The 22050-nt window shown below is 39.3% G+C and overlaps 1 protein-coding gene across 2 annotated transcripts in view; it reads right to left on the reverse strand.

Moving 5' to 3' along the window:
• KCNU1 (potassium calcium-activated channel subfamily U member 1) overlaps positions 1-22050 on the reverse strand; it is a 144875-nt gene that overhangs the window by 13501 nt on the left and 109324 nt on the right. For both annotated transcript variants that reach the window (XM_013059246.2, XM_013059245.2), the window contains exons 20-23: positions 13238-13334; positions 9604-9828; positions 8100-8286; positions 1900-1968 (exon numbers count right to left, since the gene is read on the reverse strand). In XM_013059246.2, coding sequence (XP_012914700.1) covers positions 1900-1968; positions 8100-8286; positions 9604-9828; positions 13238-13334 — 578 coding nt within the window. The remainder of the gene's footprint in view (positions 1-1899; positions 1969-8099; positions 8287-9603; positions 9829-13237; positions 13335-22050) is intronic.

A 22050-nucleotide genomic window follows, 5' to 3' on the forward strand; every position in this document is an offset into this window, starting at 1 on the left:
CCCTGGAGGAAGCCTCTGAAGGGAATGCAGCTAGTCATTGTTGGGAGTACAAACAGAAGCACTGATTGCCTTTGTTCCAAGACTATTATTTCAAAAATGTTTAAGTAGAAAATAGCATGGGAAGATAGAGGTAATATCTCTCACCAGAGCAAAGAGAATCATGCTTACTGCTCATTATAAAAAGTTCTGGTTCCTGAAGCCCAGGGTTCCTCTCCTATAAAGGAATCCATGGTGGGTCCAGGTATTATTTTACCCTTTTCATGTCACCCTGTGGGAACAAGGCCTTGGTCAAGCAACACAAAATTGATGATACTCTGGCTATGGCCTTGCTCTGAGTAGTAAACTGTTCTTTATCTCTGACCCAGTGGTCTCATGTCTTCTGTTAATGTCCATGAAACTGTGGCAGGTTACCTTGTTGGTTTGCAAGTAAGCATAGGTCTTACTTAGATCTTTCATAGTTCCTGACAGTCATATTATAGATCAAACCAAATCTACCAGGCATATGATGCAGAACACATTCCTAACTAAGATTGGATTATTCTTTAATTCTTTAAATTACTCCATGTTTTTATAAAAGATGAGAAATGCATGATAATATCAACCCACATTTTTTTATGCACATGTATTTTCTTTTCTCCTTGCATTGCCAATCCAAGACATGCTCACATACCCCAGGAGACCTTGTCCAAATCTTGCTGTGTCATCTTAAACTACTGGCCTCTATTCTCCTAGACATTTTCCTGTATGCCACGGTACATTCTGTACCAAAGTGCTGGCAGTCAGACTTGCAGCTCTCATGTCATCCTGACCCTTTCCAGCCAGTGAAGGAACAAAAAACTGAGTGAGCTGACAAGTGATTTGTTAGACTAATTTAACAAGAGCTGCCTGGTGCCAGCAAGTCTTTCCAAGCTCTGAGTCCCTGAAGAATGACCAGATGTACTTTGGGGCCAGTGAAAAGCTGGTTGGTCCCCTCCTGACTACTCCAACTTACAACACAGTCTTCTAATCAATGTCCTCAGGGTATGTATACAGTTCAAAAGGATAGAAAAAGAAAAATACAGATAAAAACTATGGTTGACAGCTTCAGGTTCTAATCTGTTTTAAAGACACTATTCTCCTCTTTCATATCTTCCCCTTTTTACATCAATTATTGTCAGTATTAAATCCCAGTGTGTCCCATTTCCTTCCAAACATATCCCCAAATACACACAGGCACCCTCCCTGCCTTTCCCACCATTCTTTCTATTCCCAGAGCTCCTTACATCTAGGAAAGTCTCATATATGTGTATTTACTGTAAGGTGTTGATGAGTGATAACAGCTTGTTCTGGTATTTCTGCATCGAGTGTTTCCATTTTAGGAGAGCAGTGCCATTAGGGTCAGGATTAAGATGACACAAAGTAGACACTTGGGACACAACATTTAAGGACCCCAGGAGTGGGTGCCTCCTTAACATCTGCATCCTGAGTGCCTCATATGTGTCACCCAAATTCCAGCCCTGGTATCACTACAGGAAAGGAAGCTGTCTGATTTAAAGTCCCACGATGGGTAGGTAAGTGGGTATAGGGACATTCTTCATAGTCCTCCTCAAACTCATGCCTCACCCCTAGGAGATTTCCTCCAAACAAGACTGAGCCAGCTACTGGTCTCCCTTTCCTGATAACTAAATAAAAGGAGAAGGCAGATGTTATTCCTGCACCCTGACACCCAGATATACGATGCTCTGCATGATGTCACCAGTTAGATAAAAGCCCAATGTAATGTCCAGTCAAACACTTAACATTTCTCTGGGGTCCAATCTGATTCCTCAGTCCTTTGTGGATTCTAAAAAGAAACTTGGGAAATCAATTACAGATGACAAAGGTTTCTCCCTTGCGTTTTGTCTTTGAAACACAACTTACTCAGTTCCGTAAGGATAGGGATTCTTCGATATTTTGACGTCTCAGAAAATCTGTAGGCTGAATCCCTTCCTGTGGACACAGACCACAACAAAGAAGAAAAGAGATGGATAAATGCAAACAAAGTGGCTTACAAAACTTGGCAAGAATGGAGAAGCCCACCATGTAAGTTGATGCTTCATCTTAACAAAGTTACTCTCATGTCCAAATCCTTGTTTGTTTGTTTGTTTTTTCTATACTTAGGGGGGAAAGTTGGGGCCTCCTCAGCATATTCTTTTAAGAAGTGGTGTGTGTGTGTGATTAAATGGCACTTAAAGTGAACTTCAAAAAAGGCAAAGCTCATCCAGTGGCTGCTTATTGACCATAGTAGTAAACCAGGATTATTCTTTGTGGAGTGGTGGTGCTAGAATGCATACCCATTTGCATGCAGAACTTCTAGGAATCCGTGAATAAATAGGTGGGGCTGCTCCACCAGTGCTTCTGGTGCACAACAAAAGGCTTCTGACTCTTAGTGCTCTCAGCCTCTTGGAGATGGTCTCTGGATATTCAGGTGCACACAAAGTACCACTCATGTCTTCTTTCTTCTTCCACAGAATTGGCTGCCTCCCATCCCCGGTTGGCCTGCCTCAATTCTGAATGCCTTAGAAGTTCCTTAAAGATGGGCAGGGTGTCACTTGGAGCCTCTGAGCTTTGCTTTCAGTTTACAGATTTCCCTCCTATGTGAGGCGGTGAAACCCTTCACTTTCTTCTGTGAGCCTTGACTCCATAGGATAGTGATGCATAGCATCAGCCTGAGACAAGTGCTACTATGCAGCGAACTATGGAGAGGTTCAAAACCAGGCAGAAGACCAGAGTTTTTGTCTCTACGCCAAACTAAAAAATGTAAAGAATGAAAAGGGAAGAGAGAAATGGGGAGCTGGGATCCACTTAAAAAAGATACATACACATAATGATCTCGACAGAAGTGATCCTTTAAGACTGCTGGTTACCTTTCTTGAACCTTTTTTGAGAATACTACTGTGGAAGGTAAAAGTTCTACTTATAATTAAAACTCCCTACTGTCATGGAAGAGGGTTTGCTGTTTACTGAGCCAGGCACATGGGAGGAGATGGGGTAAGATGTGGAATGAATCTGAGTGTGGTGGTAAGACAGGCTGACAGAAGACTACAGGAGGGCTGCGAAGATGAGGACAGTGAAAAAGAAATGACCCAGAAGAAGATTCTTCTTTCCAGAGAAAATGCTATATGCTATAATATTTACCAGCTTCTCCATTTCCCTAAGACATTCAGTGAAAGAGGAACTTCTTGTTAATGAGTTTCTGAGAGCTGCTAAAATTCGGAGTCATACTTCAAGGTGAATTTGGGGGAAAACCTGATGCTCCATAGGAAGCTCCCAAGCTATTTAGTTTATAGTTAGAACTGGCAAGGACCTTTCCCAAGCTATTTAGTTTATAGTTAGAACTGGCAAGGACCTTAGGAATTCAGTAAACCCTTCAACTTCAGGTAGGCAGGTAGAAGACCAGAGGGCTAACCATGTTCACACAGCTATTTAGGAGGAAGGCTTATATCACAACTAGAGATCAGATATCTAACTCATTGGTAAATCTTAATTGTAATGAGATATGAATACCTTCCAACTATTTTTCCTAAATAAAAGTCTCTGGGATTTCCATAATGCATGAAGATTGGGGGAACTAAGATTTACTTTATTCTCAGATTTGTGTTAGATGCTTTCTCTGCTCTATGCACCTTTCCTTCTTTCCTCCTTCTTCCAATATTTAAAGAAAATCTTCTCCGTGCTAGGATTATGAAGAGTCCCTGTCCCAGTGGCATTCTCTATGATGCAAATATAAAATATTTTCCTTGATGGGTACTGTGGAAAAACCTAACTTTTAGGGGCCAGTGATTGATGAGGGAAGGTGACTTTAGATAGGGTCTGAAGAGAGTCTTCTCTGATATTGGAATGGAGTTCTGAGGGGTGAAAACCAACCCAGGCAGAGGGAATAGGATAAGGAATCCAAGATAGAAAAAAGCCAGTATGAACAGGACGAAGTAGGAGAAAATTCAAACTCCCTACAGGCCTGTAAGACCCTATGTGATCTTCCTATAATTGTCATGGGTCACATTATAGGGTTTAAAGTACGGAGCTGACATTATCTACTAAATATTATAAAAGATCCCTCTGGCTTCTGTGAGCAGTAGAAACTATAGAGAGATCAGAATTTTACTACAGTCATATCAAATCTGTGAATTCAGTATATACAGTCAAATACTTCCATCTCAAATGCCCTTATTGGGTGCAGACATATGTAAAACAGTTGGAATAACTGCTTTGGACATCATCAGAAGGACAGCAACTGAATTTATGCCTTAATTCTATCTTGTCTTGTAGAGCAATGGTTAATTTGAAAATGTGTCAGATCGTAGCCTGGGTATACTGTACTAATGTCAATATTTTTGCTATCTAATAGTACATAGTATTATACCTGAAATCTTCCAGTCTGGCAGGGTGCTATTACAAAAGATTGCTTAATTGTAGATCACTACTGTACATTTAAATTTCAGTAGCATATTAAGTTGTCAGACTTAATTACCGTTATATGTTTAGATTATGCCACAGATTATTTAGTTCAGTACCTAGGTTTGCCAACCTGCTCTCCTTATGATGTGACAGGGCAGCAATTAGAGCATCACTGGAAAGCCTAGAGTTTCCCACGGAAATGTCCAGAAGGGCTGGCATTCTTTTTTATTTTTTAAAGATTTTTAATTTTTTTTTTATTTATTTGACAGAGAGATCACAAGTAGGCAGAGAGGCAGGCAGAGAGAGAGAGAGAGGAGGAAGTAGGCTCCCCGCTGAGCAGAGAGCCCGATGTGGGACTTGATCCTAGGACCCTGAGATCATGACCCGAGCCGAAGGCAGTGGCCTAACCCACTGAGCCACCCAGGCGCCCCGAGGGCTGGCATTCTTATAGGTCTTTCAGAGAGTCCTCACTCTGCTGTCCCCAATCCCCAACACCCCTTGGTGAATCACTGTATGGAACAGTCTCGGTGGTCCAAGATGTCCTTCATATATAAGTTTATCATGACTGAAGATGTGAGAAAATCCACATTCCACAAAGGTCTCACCAGATATGCAAGGGCAAGTTTTCTGATCTTGGTACAATTAATTTTGGGGGCCCAAAAGTTCATTTGTTTGTTTGTTTGAAACTATGTGGGGCTGTCCTGTGCATTATTGGATGTCTACCAGCATCCCTGACCTCTAGTCACTAGATGCCAATAGTATCCCCCCAAGTTGTGACAACCAAAACTGTCTCCAGACATTGTCAGATGGCCTTTTGGGGCAAAACTGTCTCTGGTTGACAACCATTGTCTTAGAAGAAGGGAAAGTGAACTGTTCATTAGCTAGTCTTATGTTGGAGCGCAGCATGCAAGATGTTCTCTGCCTCCTAGTAGAATTTCATAATCCTTTATACTGTCAATTCTTGGGGGCATATATTCCCATTTCCACCTTTTAGAGATGGTACAAGAGTAGTATTAATGTGAAATGGGAAGAATGTTAAGAGAACCAAACAGGCTTCTCCGAGGATTGGGAATCTTTAGATATAAACTCGAGGTAGATTCTTATAACACCAGAGTAATTGATGAAACTTCTGAATAATGATGCTTTGCTCTTCACAAGTTCATAATGTGACTTTACTGATGCTGTGGCACCAGATAAGCAGATTCCATGACCTTTGATAGGTGGCACAGTAGAGCCTAACTGGATCTGCATTTCCTGGTTACACAAAAGGGTATGATGACATCCATAAAAGAAATGGTGCATGGCCTACACCACACATTTTTCACTAAACTTTCGCTATTGTCTTTGGGGAAAGCACCTACTCATACTTCATAAGGATTGAAATTCTTTGATATTCCTTTATTTTTTCTGCCTCCTTTCCAAATCTTCCCCCCCCCCTCTCCTTTACCTCCTTCTACCAATTCCTCTTTCTCCTTGAGGGCAACCTCTTACTGTAACAGAGTTCATGGCACATCATACAAGAACATTGTTTTGTTGTATTAATATATAAGTGAAAAGATAAAAATCACTAGATATATAGGAAACTAGGACTAAATTCACATGTTTCTATCTTTCTAGCCTATATAAGATGTGAGACTTAAGTAAAACTAATAGTAGAAAGGACAAGTCACCCAGATGATTAAGTAGATGACCAATGTCAGTTTATCTCTGGCTTATGTTATGTGGGCATTTTCATTTGTATATTGATGATATTGCCTTTACAGTGAATACTTCTCTGTCCAGTCATAGAAAGTTGTAAGTATGGTGTGCTCATATACACACACCTACTCACACATATACCACACACATATCTCATGTAAATCTGAATGAGCTTAATTGCTATGCTAAAAATTTATGTGCAGAATTTTTAGATTTGTTCATCAGTGAAATGGCTCATACTTCCTTAGTCTGGATTTTCATGGCACCTTGCTATTTATAAAGTGCTTTGTTATCAGTCTGCTTTGCAAAACACCCTGAAACTCTGGATGCCAAGTGGGCTTTTTTTTACTTAGGAAGGGCATCTCAAGTAGCTGGCTCAGTTCACCTACTAAAGAGTAAGCTTGATTATTCATTTATTCCTTTGGCCCAGGAACCTTCTACTTTCCCACCTAGCAACAGTGATTTAGAAGTCAGAGAGAGTTCTTTTGGTTTCCTAATTTGACATATGAACGTTTTTATCCACAACCAGAATCCTGAAAGTCTTGCAATTCCTGTGATGTCTGACTGCTCCAAGTTCCATGCATAGTGGAACAGCTGTGTTCAGCATCTGTATGGGACTGCACAGAGGACTGAGTTCCTGATCCTGATGATCAACATCCCCAAGGGAAATGGCTGGATTAAGGGGACCACAACAATGATTTATTTTTATTTTTTGAGTTGAAAATATGTTTTAGATACGGAAAATGCTTCACTAATAACACTTTCATATTAGGTTGAATGTCTAGTAGTCAATTTTAGAAATAGATGAATAGATAAACCTTTTCCTATTTGAGGGGAGAAGGAAAATCACAATTTTTAGTGGGGATTTACCTCAAACAGTTGGGTACAGTGAAATGAATGGGAACTCCTCAAGAGTCCATTTTCCTGGCTCATTTGCTTCAATTCATTAAGTATATGGTAAGCATTGAAGTGACCATAATTGTACTAGGCATTAAGAGGAAGAGAAAGGGGCGCCTGGGTGGCTCAGTGGGTTAAAGCCTCTGCCTTCAGCTCAGGTCATGATCTCAGGGTCCTGGGATCGAGCCCCACATTGGGCTCTCTGCTCAGCAGGAAGCCTACTTCCTCCCTCTCTCTCTGCCTGCCTCTCTGCCTACTTGTGATTTCTGTGTGTCAAATAAATAAATAAAATATTTTTTAAAAAATGAAGAAGAGAAAGGAAGAAAAGACTTGATCTCCACCCTGAATAGATCCTGCTTCTCACATATCTTTCCAGTCTGAAGCTGCAATATGACATTCTTAGTCTAGGGAAGTTGGAAGAGACCTTAGATATAGTCTTCTAATGTTCATAGATTGAAAGCATCTTAAAAGAGTAAAAGAGAATTTATACTTCATTTTCTCAAACATAAGACTAGGAATAGTAGTGGAACATCTCTAAGATCCAGTGAGAATTGATACTACTACTATGACTACTAAATATTAATTATAATAATGAGCCAATTTCTATCTTAATTAATATTAAATTACTAATATTAATTAATAACAAAATATAATCAATTATATTAATATAAATAAATAATATATTATAACTAATTATATTAATATAAATAATAACAAAAATTAACAAAATAAAATAAACATATAAATAAAAACAAATATAAATAAAATAAACATGTAATTAATACCAAAAATATAATTAATACCAAAAATATAATTAATAACAAAAGCAGCACTTAAAATTCAGTGATTTTTCTTAAAATGGGAAAACAGCGTTACATATATTCCATTTAGAAGTTAGAAATAGTTTTTGGCTTAGGATTACCAAGAACTTAACTGTCTGCTACTTCTATTACAGAATTCTCAGAGTTGGGAGGGGTCTTTGAAGATAACTGACCAACATCCCCATGATCAAAGTACTTCAGAGAGGAGTTAATTCTCTTTCCTTACTCCATTCCTTTAGCCTCCTCCTGTCAGGGAGTTGTTCTTACGTGTTTCTCCCGGCGACTGATCAGAGCAGCTAATTCTCAGTGATCCAATGTTGAGGGTGGCCATGATGGTCTCTGTGTCTACCAAAGCTGGGTTGCTTGATGCCTTGCATGAAGAGGATAAAACAGCACACATGGAACATTCTTCTATGTTGGCTGCATGCAGGTCTTGAGGAAAGAGTGCAGATCCCTAATGAGAGAAAACCCAGTAGAGGAGGGACTCCTCAGATGGAGGGATTTTATATCATGACTCATGGTGATGGCTCTTTGTGGATGATGCAGTTTTTGAACCAAAGCCACTTCAGGCTTCACTGACTCAGTTTTAAAACTTAGTCACCTGATACGTAAACACATTTAGCATCACTGATCATTAATATCTCAGTGCGACTAAATTTCACAGACCCTTTCCTGAGAGCAAATCTGAATGAGCCAAAGGAGTGTGGAGAAGGAAGATTACATTTAGATGATTCAAGTGAGAGAAGTAAAGTAGGGATAACAGTAGGGGTAAAGCTAAAGTTATGGATTTAAAGGCAAATTTTGCATCCCCACAATTTTGCTTGCAGCTGACCTTTCCTATACCCTCTGGATTAACTGGCATAGTGGTGGTTGCTTATTTCCCAATTTAGTGGAGAAATAGAGATATATCTGGTCCTGGCTTCAGGTAGCTTAGGGATGAACACCAATAATTCCGAACACTAGCTAGATCTAGAGGTTTCTGGTTCTCTTCCTGTCTTCCTTTCTATGGCTTAAAGTAAGTGCAGAGAACTTTATGGTGGCTTTTTAAAAAAGCAAATGAAATTTGTTTCTTGAGAGAACCAGTTTTGAAATTTGAACAATATTACATATTGTCAGCATTATTTCATGAAAAAATTAATTGCTTAATTTAAAAATTAATTGCTTTTTTTTAAATCCAGGGAAATAGTGGCATACAATGGCATAGATGTGTATAAAGGTCCAGAGCAAATACAATTACAAACACAATGCCACATATGCATAATGAATCCATTTCTCAGAAATGTAAGCCTAATTCCTCCTCCTCACACATCTATCAGGGACCCTGTGGCATTATGCGTTCCATAAAAATGTGTCTTCAGAAAAGATGAGGAAGTCAGACCACAAAGGCTATCTAGTATCAATATTTAGCTGTGGACATTAAGTCAAAATCAGATTCAGAAATGCAGAGAAACTCTTATTTATATAAAGACCATAAAATATGATTATAAACATAAACATAAAATGTAGTGGCTCCTGGGCATAAACTCAGGAGCCACAATATCTAGATTTAAATCTTTATTCTGCTGTTTACCTGCTGTAAACTTGTACAGGTTATCTACTCTCTCCATACCCAAAGTTCAACTTAAAATCTACCCCACAAATTATTTTGAGGGTAAAATGAGTTAATATATATAAAATGCTTAGAACAGTTTTTGATACCAGTAAGCACTATATAATTAATGCTAGTACCATTACGCTATATTATATTCACTATCTCTAATGTGACACTTACAGGTAGAATGAATATTCGGGGAAAATTCCGTAGAAATATCCATTCTCTCTTCAGGTAATCCAGACACCCAATGAACACAATGTCTTTCAGCTCCATTCGTGTATAACTGCTAGCTCTCAAGGGCATTACAAAATTCCGAAGCCCTATCAGTGTTGAGGTAGCATCTCCAAAGACACATGCTACTACGTGGTCCCGAAACTCGTGTTTTGACTTGTCCATTCGTTTCTAAGAATAAGCATGCCAGAGTCTGGTCAGTTTTAGAAACAAGTTGAGAGTTTCTCAAAGGAGGCTCCATCCCCTCATCCCAACTCTTCCAGGTGCATTCAAAGGAGGACTTTCATAAGGATAATTAAATTCTGCAAATTGCTCATAAAACAGAATTTACCTATTATGAGGCAATTATACTTTTTGCCTTTTTGTGGAGTTCCTTCTTAGTCCACTTTTTAAAGTCTTTTATTAGCATGGAGTGCATCAATTAAAACTCAGTGTTATTCCCCAAGGTGTGAAACCATAGAAGCAAATGGGAAGTTACATCTTTTATTTTCATTACATGATTTTGGTCTTATATGTGCCATAGTAAGATTCAATGAAAAATTAAAATGTTACAAATTCTATTGTTAAATTTATGTCTTCTAGTGAGCCCTGAAAATCACACAAAGTTGTACAACATGTTGCAGTTTTTGGTGGATTTTTACACAGATGAAAATACCTATTAGTTTGGAACATATGAAATTGCCTTTTCATGGATCAAAATGGTTGAATATTGGTAACCTCATATAGTTCAACCTAACATACCAAACTCATTCAACAGATACTTTCCAAAGTTGAGGAAATTTGTTATGCGAAGTGCAGAAAAGAAATGAAAAGGTCACAAAAATTATATTTGAACCCAAACATTTGAACATGCCAGTACTACCATCAGCATCACCAATTGTTAACATTTCCTCTATATCTCTAAGTACTACCTCCAAATAACCAGATACATGAAAAATATTTAGATGAGCTTTACCCCCACATTCACAGAGATTTTTAAGAGTGATAAATAATTAAAAAAAATTATTTGTTTATTTGACAGAGAGAGATCACAAGCAGGCAGAGAGGCAGGCAGAGAGAGGAGAGGAAGCAGGCTCCCCACTGAGCAGAGAGCCCGACGCGGGGCTCGATTCCAGGACCCTGAGATCATGACCTGAGCCAAAGGCAGAGGCTTTAACCCACTGAGCCACCCAGGCGCCCCAACAATAAATAAAATTTTTTTTTTCAGACAAGTGATGAAAATTTTTTTTTAATTTTTTATTTTTTATAAACATATATTTTTATCCCCCGGGGTAAATAAAATTTTAAAAAGAGAGAGGGAGCTGATATTCCTGCAGAAAACTCATTTCAAGCCTTTGTCTGATTTCTTCCAGGAATGAGTCAGCGCCTTCTCTTGTGGCTCTGGAATGGGCTAGATAGAGCACTGGATCTGGAGATCTGATTCTGTATTCTTTTTTATGACTGTGAACAAGCTAGGTTACCCTCTGACCCTCAATTTCTTTAAGTTTGAATGGTTTAAAAAATAAAAACTAATTCTGTTGTGGAAATGAAATAATATATTGGAAGTACAGTGTTCAACTCATTAGCTATTGTTCAATACCTTTAATCAACTCTGAATCTTTCTGAATTCCTAGAGTTTCAGAGGAGGACTCTTGGAAGCTGGTAGAGAATAGGTTAAATGCACGTAGAAGCACGTCATACATGAGTGTGGCCTATATTTCTCAGCACATGAAGACTCAGAATACTTCAAATGTGTATATCATCCTGCCCTATGCCCATCTTCTGCTGGGTTAAATGACAAGCTTCCGTGAAACAGGGGATGATAAAACCTAACGAGATAAATAAGTAACATCTGACATCTCCACAATTAGTTCGTCAAATTAGCATATACTAGGAAATACTCTCTTTTCAAAGGGAATTGCCCTGTGAGGGGAACTAAAGCTACTTGCCTGGAGAGCCTTCTTGGAGAGTGATGTGAATCTTAACCAAATCTATTAAATAATGGTCTCTAGCTAATCAATCCGATTAGTTTTAACTTGAATAATGAAGCCTCTAACAGTATTTAATGTAACATGCCTAAGTCCAAAGATTGCTCTTCTGAGTAGAACTAAACACTTAGAAATAAGATACATGGCAAAGTGCATTAATGGGCACAGCCAGAGAAGCAATTTCTCCAAGAAACTGTGGCACAAAACTGTCTTCCAATTGAGAAAGATGGTGGTTTTGGGAGGACGGGAGGACGCACTATTTGTTCAAAGTAGCTGAAGTCAACCACTTCCACCTGACCCTTCTGCAAATGAGACCAAATTCAAAGCCTCTCTGAATTCTGCAATATGGACATTTCTCCTCTATGGTCACAAGTTTGAAAACCCTTAGAATTTCTTAAACTAGATGCACTTCTAAACTTATCAAAAGACTCAGTTGGTGTTCTGAACTATATTCCACATCAAGTATCATAAAGGAGATATCTATCATAGCAACCTGTCTCTGTGTTAAGAAGTACGGTATAATAAAACATCTGCTATTTCTGTTTCTTGGTCTCTTGGATGCCTCCATCTGCAACCAACTTCTCAACCTTTCTAATGATTTCTCTCCCACTGAAAACATGTTTAGCTTCCTCTTCAATGGTGTTTATTTTGCTTAGTTTACAAGAAGATATAATTACTAAATGGTGAATTTCAGTAGCAGCCCTAAAGGTTTTCTAGTTAATATGACAGCTCTGACAATTTTATGCTTCTGATCAAATGATTGAGCATGTTTTTACAAAAAAATTTATAAAAATATTCTGTTAGGACACTGGTACCAAGCCACAAGGAGTGTGTGTGTGTGTGTGTGTGTGTGTGTGTGTTTAACAGAAAAAAAAAGTGAACATAACTCTTTAGGAAAACAAGAAAAATATATAGTTATCAATTAGTCATAGTTGAAAAAATTATATAGGGTTCATACAACAATCACTTTGATTATGACACCTGGAAAGCAGGTGTCAGAGCGTGGATTAGAATACAGATTTTTAACATCTTAGTTGTTAGCATTTCAGTAAATTGAGTTAGTTCATTTCCTTGAGAGAACAGAGATAGAGACAGGATTCTAATATTTATTAAGATTCACCCATGTTATGCATCTAGGAGATACATTCTTGACTAATGTGTTAAGTATAAGTACAGCCAGCTTTAAGAGAAACCACTATAGAAAATCCAAACTTTAAACCAATAATTAGGAAAATATTTACTTTAAAAAAAAAAAAGGAAAGTCTTTGGAGCTGTTGTAAATGGTTTCCCTGGTGCATTTAAATTAATTAAATTTACTAGCAAAATAACAACATGTCAGGAGAACATTATTCTAAATAACTGACTCAGCTAAACTGTGAAACGGGGGAAGAAGGACTTGAACAATCTAATTGTTTCAAATCCAGAATATTACCTGCATGGTCTTTGTCAAATGCCTCATCTGTTGCCCTGCAGCCTGGTGAGGAAGGTGTTTTCCTTTGGAATTCACAGTTTACAAAGAAAAATGGCAGGTTCTTGCTTATAACTACTATAAGGACATTATTTACCCTAGGTATAGCTTTACCTTATTTGAAATTTGGTGCAAGATCACCTACCAGAATCACACTCTCCAAAGAGGTTGCTCTGCACCAATGAAACATGCCACTGCTATCAAGGTTGTCAGAATCTTTTTCCACTTCATACAGAAAAGTCCTAAACAGGGAAAATGGAGAGTTAGCTGAAAACATTTGTGGCACTGGTGTAACAAAGCCAAGATATCAAACGCATTAGAACCTTGAACCCAAAGCACAGAATAGCACAAGAATAACCTTGGTCTGTTGAGACTCCAGAATAAAGATTCATGTCAGAAGGACACCAAGATTTGAATTTACAGAGTGTATCACAGCTGAAGACGTACAAATCACTTTGTGTGTGTATGTGCACATATGTATATTGCATGTGTGTGCATTTAGCAGACATATCAAGCTCTCCTTTTACCTTACATTATATGTGCCTTGAAGGTGGTTATTTTTGCTCTTGATTTTGTTACTGTAGTGATGCTACTATTGCTTGGGAGAAATCAGGGGAAGTGTTTGGGGCACCTGAGCATAGGTGAAGGCTGTGAGATTGAGTCATGAATGGTATCTCTCTCCTTGGCCTGTTTTCCTCCCCTCTCCTTTCCATATCTTTTTGTTTGAGTCTCTGTTGAAAACTTCCTCCTTATTACATGCATTTTATATTCTTTACAACTTCTATCACTGGCCTGCATTTGACTAAACTCTGCTCTAATCTTAGTTTGAGTCTTGTCAAAGCCCTCCACATGATCGCCCAACACTGCGGTTGGGCACAATCCTGGTCATGTAATATATTCAACCACCCAAAGGGTTAGATGATCTTTGGGAAAAATCCCATTATATCTGAAATAATGCATATTTGCTCAATAGAGAAGAAAGTAAGCCCTTCTAGAAGCACAGAAAGTTTAGAGTCTGGACCTATTTTAGTCAGGAGAATCAAGGCTTAGTCTTCAGAAACAACCTCAAAATTCCAGGGGCTGAACATAATACAGGTTCTCACTCACACTACATATTGCTCAGGTGAACAGGTGTCTGTGCTCCACACAGCCACTCAGAGTGGTGCAGAGGCTGTACCATCTTTAGAGTCACACACCTAGAACAGGCATCCTTCTTAGCCATTAAGGCAAGGGAAGAGAAAGGGACTGGAGAAACAAGCCTGGGCTTTTAACTGACCATGGCCCAAAGTGACGCACATCATTTTTTTTATCATATTTCGTTGACCAGAACTTGTCACATGCCTCCTACTAACTTTATGGAGGTTGAGGAACATGGGAAGTGACTGAAATACTTGGTGAACATTTCAGTCTCTACCAGACTTTAAAGACCACTCCACATTTTAGGGATAAAGATCAAAGAGCTAACAAATGGTAAAGGTGGCATTTGAACAGAATGGCTGAGATTGAGGTTACTGATGCTCAGAAGATCCAATTCTCCTTCCTGTCTTTAACAAATGGGCAACCAGATGGAGCCACATGACTAGTTCTGGACAATGAGAAGTGATGGCTGATGTAGGGACAAGCTCCTGTGTGATTCTTCAGGCCCACTCTTGACATTTTGTAGTGATGACCAGCCCAGAGCTGAGTGCCCATATACAACAGAGTGCCCTGGCCTCAATGACCTGTGTTGGATATGTAATGGGAAGAAGAAAGGTACCTTTGTTATGTCCAGTCACTGAGATTTCGTGGTTGTTACTACAGCATACATCCATCCTATTCTGACAGAAATGCCTATTCTAAAAAACACGTTGCATGGAATATTAGTAACTGGAGAAGTTGTGAGGAAATGCTTTCTGTAGTCAAATTAAGTTTGAGAAAAATGTCCCCTCTTAGATTCACTGCTCTTCAGTGTTATGAAAGGTTTAGAAAAGTCGTACAATAAAGAAAACCTTTTGAGTTTGTATAATCCAGTGTTTTACACACTTAGTTGACTGTACGCTCTTACCATCTACTGATTCATTTATTTATTTAAAAATATCTGTTACTATCTCTTGAGACACCTTTTGGGACATATGGTACAGTGTCATACTGTAGGTTTAGCCATGGTAATCAGTATGTTAGACAGCACTTTCCTGTGAGATTTTACTATATGTCCTGGGAAAAATACAACATACTGTGTTCTGTGCTGCAGGGTGAAGGTTTTTGTTGTTGTTTTTCTGTGAATTAATGCAGCTTGTTATTCAACACCTGGCCCAAAGACTCAGACTCTAAGATAAAATCAAGCGATTTTAATCTCTTTAACCTAGTCAGTTTTGAAATTACTATCTTAAGTCACAATTTTTCAGACAAAGAAACTGAATATTGTCAGCTTAGAAGTGTCAGGCTTAAAGTAATAGGATAGAGAGAGGACCCAGAGAGGCTGACATGGGAGAAGAGTTTGGAAAGTTAAGAGCTTATTGTTTTTGTTTTTTAATATTTTATTTATTTATTTGAGAGAGAGACAATGAGAGAGAGCATGAGCGAGGAGAAGGTCAGAGAGAGAAGCAGACTCCCCATGGAGCTGGGAGCCGATGCGGGACTCGATCCCGGGAATCCAGGATCATGACCTGAGCCGAAGGCAGTCGTCCAACCAACTGAGCCACCCAGACATCCCAAGAGCTTATTGTTAGTGAGATTGGCCAAAGCTGAGATACAATCCTTTGTATTCTTCCCCACTGAAGACTCCCTGTGAACTTAGTGGATTCTAGCCATTTACCTGGCCAGAAGATGTTGCAATGTAAGCCTTAAGGTCAGTTTAACCAAAATGGGTTACCTTATTCTTTCAACTTAACATGCCTTTTGGTGGTTTAAATATCCTTAACTCGGCAGCTCCAACCCCAGATTCAAACAGCCACTCAGGCTCTCTTACTGCTACTACAAAGGTACTACATAGGACTATAATGATAGCTTTAGGCCAAGCTGGTTAAAGAAACTCATCAGGAAACACACCTAAGACCAGAGTCTGTTTTTGATTTTTATGAGGATCTGGAGAACTGGCTCTGTTACTCATTCATACAATGTATTTTTCTTTCGACACGTACCTTCCTAGACACTGTCCCTCAGATGTTGATGTAATACACCAAAGTCACCTTCAGGAAGGTGGCCTCTTTCTCCCCACCCTCAGCATCCAAGTCTGGGACAACTGTTACTACTTTTCTTCTGGTCAATTTCTTCAGCCTTTTCACCTTTCCCCTCCTTTCACTCTTCCCCCCTTCTCCATCTCCATAATAAATGAAGATTCCTGCTCTGGAAATTAAATGTCCTTTGGATAATGGAAAATTATCTTCTCCCAAGCACATTTTAGCTTGACTTGGAATACCAAATCAATCACTGTACACTTTTCTATCATCATAAAAGCATGATCTATATACACAAGCTGTCACAGACAACATCTTTCTTTATTCTGATGTTATGGAAAACAGATATGCCTTAGAGGAAACACCTGTTGGAGACCTGCATAAAAGAAAAGGCTGGAGGATCCCCACTTCATCATAAAGGCATCCATCTGGTGCCCTTGCCAAGCAAAACCTGATGCAACTTATTTCACCATCCTTAACTATAGCTTCCTTCTGCCATATGCCTTGCAAATGACATGATCCTTGCAGAAATATACCTTCATAAAGAGAATAATAAATCATCTGTGGGAATGTGTGACACTAGCAGTCTTATTAACTAGGAAATGACGATCAGAACATAAAGGCTGGTGCTATTAGGGGGAAAAGGAGCCAGAGAACACTATCCAGGTCATCCGGGGCAAAAAGAAAAAGCGACATCCTAACCACAGGCAGAAGCCTTTTGCATGAGGCACCTTTCTGTGTAGGAGAGGCTGGCAAAGCAATATGGTAGGAGCTACCTGAGAGGGCCTTCAGCAGGACATGTTTGGAATAAGGGTGGGTGAGTTCACTGGTCACAAGATAGGCTTCTCCTTGCCCAAGCAAAGTAGGATACTTCTACCTGGGAGCATCCAGGAGCCATCAAACCTTGAAATGTCCTCAGAGTTAGGTCTCTGACTGCCATATTTGAAGGCTGACAGGTTCTAGTTTGCTGGGTGAGAATAGCTTTTGTAGCCAGTCCACTTGAGGATGTGCAGAGCAGCATGGGAATGAAGGCTCCAGCTTTCTTTGCTGATGACTGCCTTTTTCTGGGCTGCTGTTGTATGCATACTTGTGAGTATGAGCTTGAACGTGTCCCAGCTAAGGAACACAGATTCTTTCCACTCTGCTTTCTGGAACCATTCTGAAGAGTACTTTTATTCTTCCATGTCCATAGCAACATACCCTCTATGAATCCTATCACTTAAAGGAAAATATAAGTGAAGGACCATGTGCCTTTGGTTTCCAATGGTGGCATCTGATGAAAGAGAGAGATCAAACCAAGTAGAAAACCCTCCGTTAAGGTGGGGTAGGTTTCAGTGCCACATCAGGAAGCACAGTATCCAAGAGGGTAAAAGTCTGCTGTCATTATTTTCTCCAATTTACAGATTTGACTCAGATTATTCTTGAAGATTATCTACCATTAGATCGTCCACTGTTCACAATATCTATTATAAAGTTTAAAAGGCACTGACAGGTTCCCCCCCCCCTCTTTTGTAGCCTTCATTTTTGGATGTGTTAGGAAATCCTGGCACATAACCATTCTATCTGAAGACTTTTTAAAACTCCATAGGTGGCTTGTAAATTCTTAGGAGAGAGCTTTCTGGCCTGGATGTAGAACAATTTATTATTATTTTTTTTTTTTGCTCAAGACTTGAGTTAAATAAAAGTAACAAGTCTCAAAGTCTTAGCCTAGAAAAGACAAGTCCCTTGGCTAAACATTGGGAAGCAGTGGGGAGGAATGTGTCAGTGTGTCCAGGAGTTTCAGTGCCTTTCTTGGTTCAGTCTTTGGAAAAATCCACTGAAACTATATCTTGAAGGCAGTGACCAAGTTCCCACCAAAAATGGAGGGAAAATCCTCTGTTCCACTGATGCCTTTGGTGCTGTTAAGAATTTTGAATGCTCCAGCTGCCCTCTCTCTAATGACTTCACATATAGTGATGAGATTACTCAGTTTATACTTAATCTGAAAATACTAATTGATTGTCAATTCTGAATACCACCATTTGTGTTCTGGGAAGAAGACAATCACCTAAAATTTGGGAATCTGAGAGCAAGTTGTATAATCAGCACTTCCCACTCCATCCTGTGCCTGTCTCTTTCTCTCCCTGTCTTGTGCACATTTATACACACCCCTACATACTACACACATGTGATCATCAAATTCAGAATATGAGCCTATATGGACACATTATGATTTCATTTTTCTCGGTTTTACCTGGTCACCATTTATTCATAACAAGGCATTTTCTTTCCTTCCTTCCTTTCTTTCTTTCTTTCTTTTTTTTAAACCTTGGAGAGAAACTTAAGGTTTAAAAACATGGATAATTTTTTACAGTCCATTTCCCTGGGAACCTGTGTCTGAGCAAATGGAAAAGGGTTCCTGCGAGGTCTGAGAAATTTTCAGGACCAAGAAACTATGTAAGAATCTCAGGAAGGAGAACACAGTCCACCTTCCCCATTAGAAAGCCCTCTGTGATCACTTCCTTTTCCATGAGAAGGAAAAATGGTGCACCAAGCTCTGTGCCCTAGCCTCCAGCTTGACCAGATATCATTGCTGCAACTCCTTTACTATAAGGTAAAATGCAAAAAAAAACTGCCCTGAAATCTCATGAGATAGTCTATGTGTTGACAGCAGGTTGCTTATCTCCCAAGCATCATGCCCTCTTGATTGCCATGTGGGAAGCCTTAGGCAGGAAAGGGAATGGCTGTCACTGTGTGCTCAGATGGAGTTTCCCAGGACAGAAGACTTCCAGCCCTAAAACTGGGCACTCTATTATTAGAATGGGGAAAAGCCCATAGGAGGGAGGAAATGGGAAGGAAAAATAAAACACTTGAAACACTATGCCCAGAAAACCTTCCACACCTCTGTCTATAGGTGGGTTTAGTTGATATCCAATGGAAGAAATGATATTTGGGTGGTCAGAGACATGCAGGTTTTAAGACATACAGAGAATTATATCTTCCAACCTTCTTCTGATTCCTGTCTCTTGAGTCTTTGCATAAGAAATTACTGAGTATTATAAACTTAAATAGTGAGGTTTGTGGGTATAATTTTTAAAAAATCTGTAAATGGCATTTTAAAAATACATATTAAATATAATACATAAAAATACATATTAAAATTCAAGATATCATTGTGTTCAGTATAATCTTATTTCAGTCTACATAGGAGAATATAAACTGTGTGCTAATGTAAACCAAATCAGCTGTGAACAGAGTGTTCTGTTTGCCTTTAAATGTTGCTTTACAGATGGAGTCTATCAAATCCATGGCCTCTGTTTTCAGTGTTTACAATTTAAAATCTCCACAAAGACATTTTTCTACCCTCCTGCTTAGAAGTGAGACACAAGGTCAGAGTGGTCCCAGACCAGATGAAGGCAAGAATAGGATGGTGTTTCTATTAGATAAATTCACATCTGAACGTACATTTGAGCTTCTCTCTGTTAAGCTTTGCTTATTTCTGATGACTACAAACTGACAGCTTTCTTTAGAGCATTTTCTATGAAAACATACATGTAGGCATCTCAGAATTTAAATGGTTACCAGACAGACGATCAAGGAGAAAGATGAAAAAGACAGTTTCCCTCTTCCTTGCCCATTTCCCAGACAGACCGTCATTTAAATCCCTTTATATCTTATGGATATTGCATTTAGGATTTCCTACAATGTGAGGACAAATGAGGCATGACCTGAAGCAGCAGGTACTTCTAATGAAGGCTGGAGTTTGTGCCCTCGGTAGAAGAGCCTGGGGCTCCGGTCAAGCTACACATCTCAGGAGAACAAGCTCCACAGCCAATCTTTCCAGCGTAAAGCTGTATTTTTAGGTGCTCTTTTCCACACACCCCAACACCTTCTAAATATCAAACGACATATTAAACACAGAGGTTGACCTAAATGAAAAATATTTTCCACAGAGTTTGAGATACAGTCTTCTCTATTCAGTGGACTAGGAACTGAACAATCAACTCCGTTACTGATACTTTTGATCCTAACACACATTACTAAAGCAAATATGAATTTCAGGCCAAAGGCTTTTACTTCTGTGTTGGGATATGGAGGTGGGAAGTAGGAATTTGATATATGTGAAAACCAAATTTTTCGCTGTATTGATACACTTTCTAAGGTTTTAAGGGATTGAGCCTGAGTCAAAGATAGCATAAACAAAACAATTTCCTTGGGCACCAGGTAAGCAGTTTGGTCTGGACAATTACCAATAATCATAACCCCTCAGAAGAAAATTAAGATGGGAAAAAATAGCATCCGCCACAATGTTACTGGTTTGAATGTGTGCATGTGCTTGTATAAATATGCTTGTGTGCATGTGTGTGTACTTGTGTGCCTGGGTGTGTGTGAGAGAGAGACAGAGAGAGAGACAGGGAAGAGGTATCAAACTGAATGGTATAAATTGTGCAGAGGAAACACAACTAATTTCAGGGTACATGAATACTATTTGGTGTTCTTCCTAAATAGGAGGTTGTTTGTGAATTCTCCTTATCTACATTCCTTAGTTTTTCTGACATTCCTGTTGCTGATGTCAACATGGAGAGAGATTATCAGTGTGCTAGGGACTAGAGATTTTTGGAAACATTGAAAGGATTTAATGATGTGTTGAGGGCCATAGACTTTAAAAATTTCCTCCCATCTGGAAGCCATCACTGGAGGAAAGGCTGTTGAATAAAGGTATCTTGAATGTTAGAATATTTTACTTAGCACCAGTGACCTGTCAAGAAGCAATGGGAATAATGGAGGGGGAGGCCACTTGGGATCACTCAGGACATGGGGCCCTTCTTCTGCTCAATGGGCTGCATGACGGCTCTTTTTTAAAAGTGGCATGCCTTGATGAAATGTGAAAAGTTAGAAGTAGGAGCCTCTGGTGGGAGGGAGAAGGTTGTGATTAGTGTTCTTTAACGACAAGAAGAAGTGATTAAAGCCAGGCTGTTATTAGGGATGAAAGCTAAGAGTCAGGGTTTTTTCATGTGTGGGGCTATAGAAGAGGATCTGCAACATGAGGTGGACATAACAAGGCAGGAGAGTCACCGGCACTCTCACTAGGGGTTCCCCAGGTTTTAGCTCTTTAAGTTAAGGATGAATGAGAAAGAAGGAGGAAAGAAGTAGAATGTTCATCTTGTCTGTTCACCTTTAACTTGAAATTGAGTTTCCACAGCAGGTCAAGTCCTTCACTCCCCTTATGTGTCACTATGAAAGTGACGTTCACATTGGGATTTCCTGAAGCCGAGCCTGTTGCATCAAAAAACAATCTGGATGCTCTACCTCTCACCTCTACTGCTTATGCTCCAGAAGGAACTTCCCAATGTTGTTTACTTAATTGCAGCCATTTAGAGAGGGGGGGAAGGCGGGAGGGAGGGAGGGAGAGAGAGAGGAGAAAAATGAATGGTTCTACAAGCTTTTTGTGAACTTTGTTATAATTTAAAAATCACCACCAAATAAAATTCCTTTGTATGTCTCCCGTAAACATCTCCTGTGCTATGGAACCACTGTGCATGTTGATAAGTGAGTTTTGTCTTGGATCTTTCTCGCCCTCTTTCAGAGAAGGGACAAGATTATCCAATGGCCCAACACACTAGTCACCCAGCAGGCAGAAATGCATGCCTGTCCCTCTTACTGTTGATGTAGACCAAATGGAAGACCCCAAATAGTGCATTGTCAAAGGTTTCAGCTAAACACTCTGCCTTTTGTACATTAGAATAAGTTGACATTTGCACAGAATTATACAGACTACTTAATGCAAATAAAAATAGTATCTGCTTTCCTGATGAGTACTTCC

The sequence above is a fragment of the Mustela putorius genome, unplaced genomic scaffold, assembly GCF_011764305.1.
Source record: "Mustela putorius furo isolate JIRA1106 unplaced genomic scaffold, ASM1176430v1.1 tig00003976_pilon_pilon_pilon, whole genome shotgun sequence".
Taxonomy (NCBI): domain Eukaryota; kingdom Metazoa; phylum Chordata; class Mammalia; order Carnivora; family Mustelidae; genus Mustela; species Mustela putorius.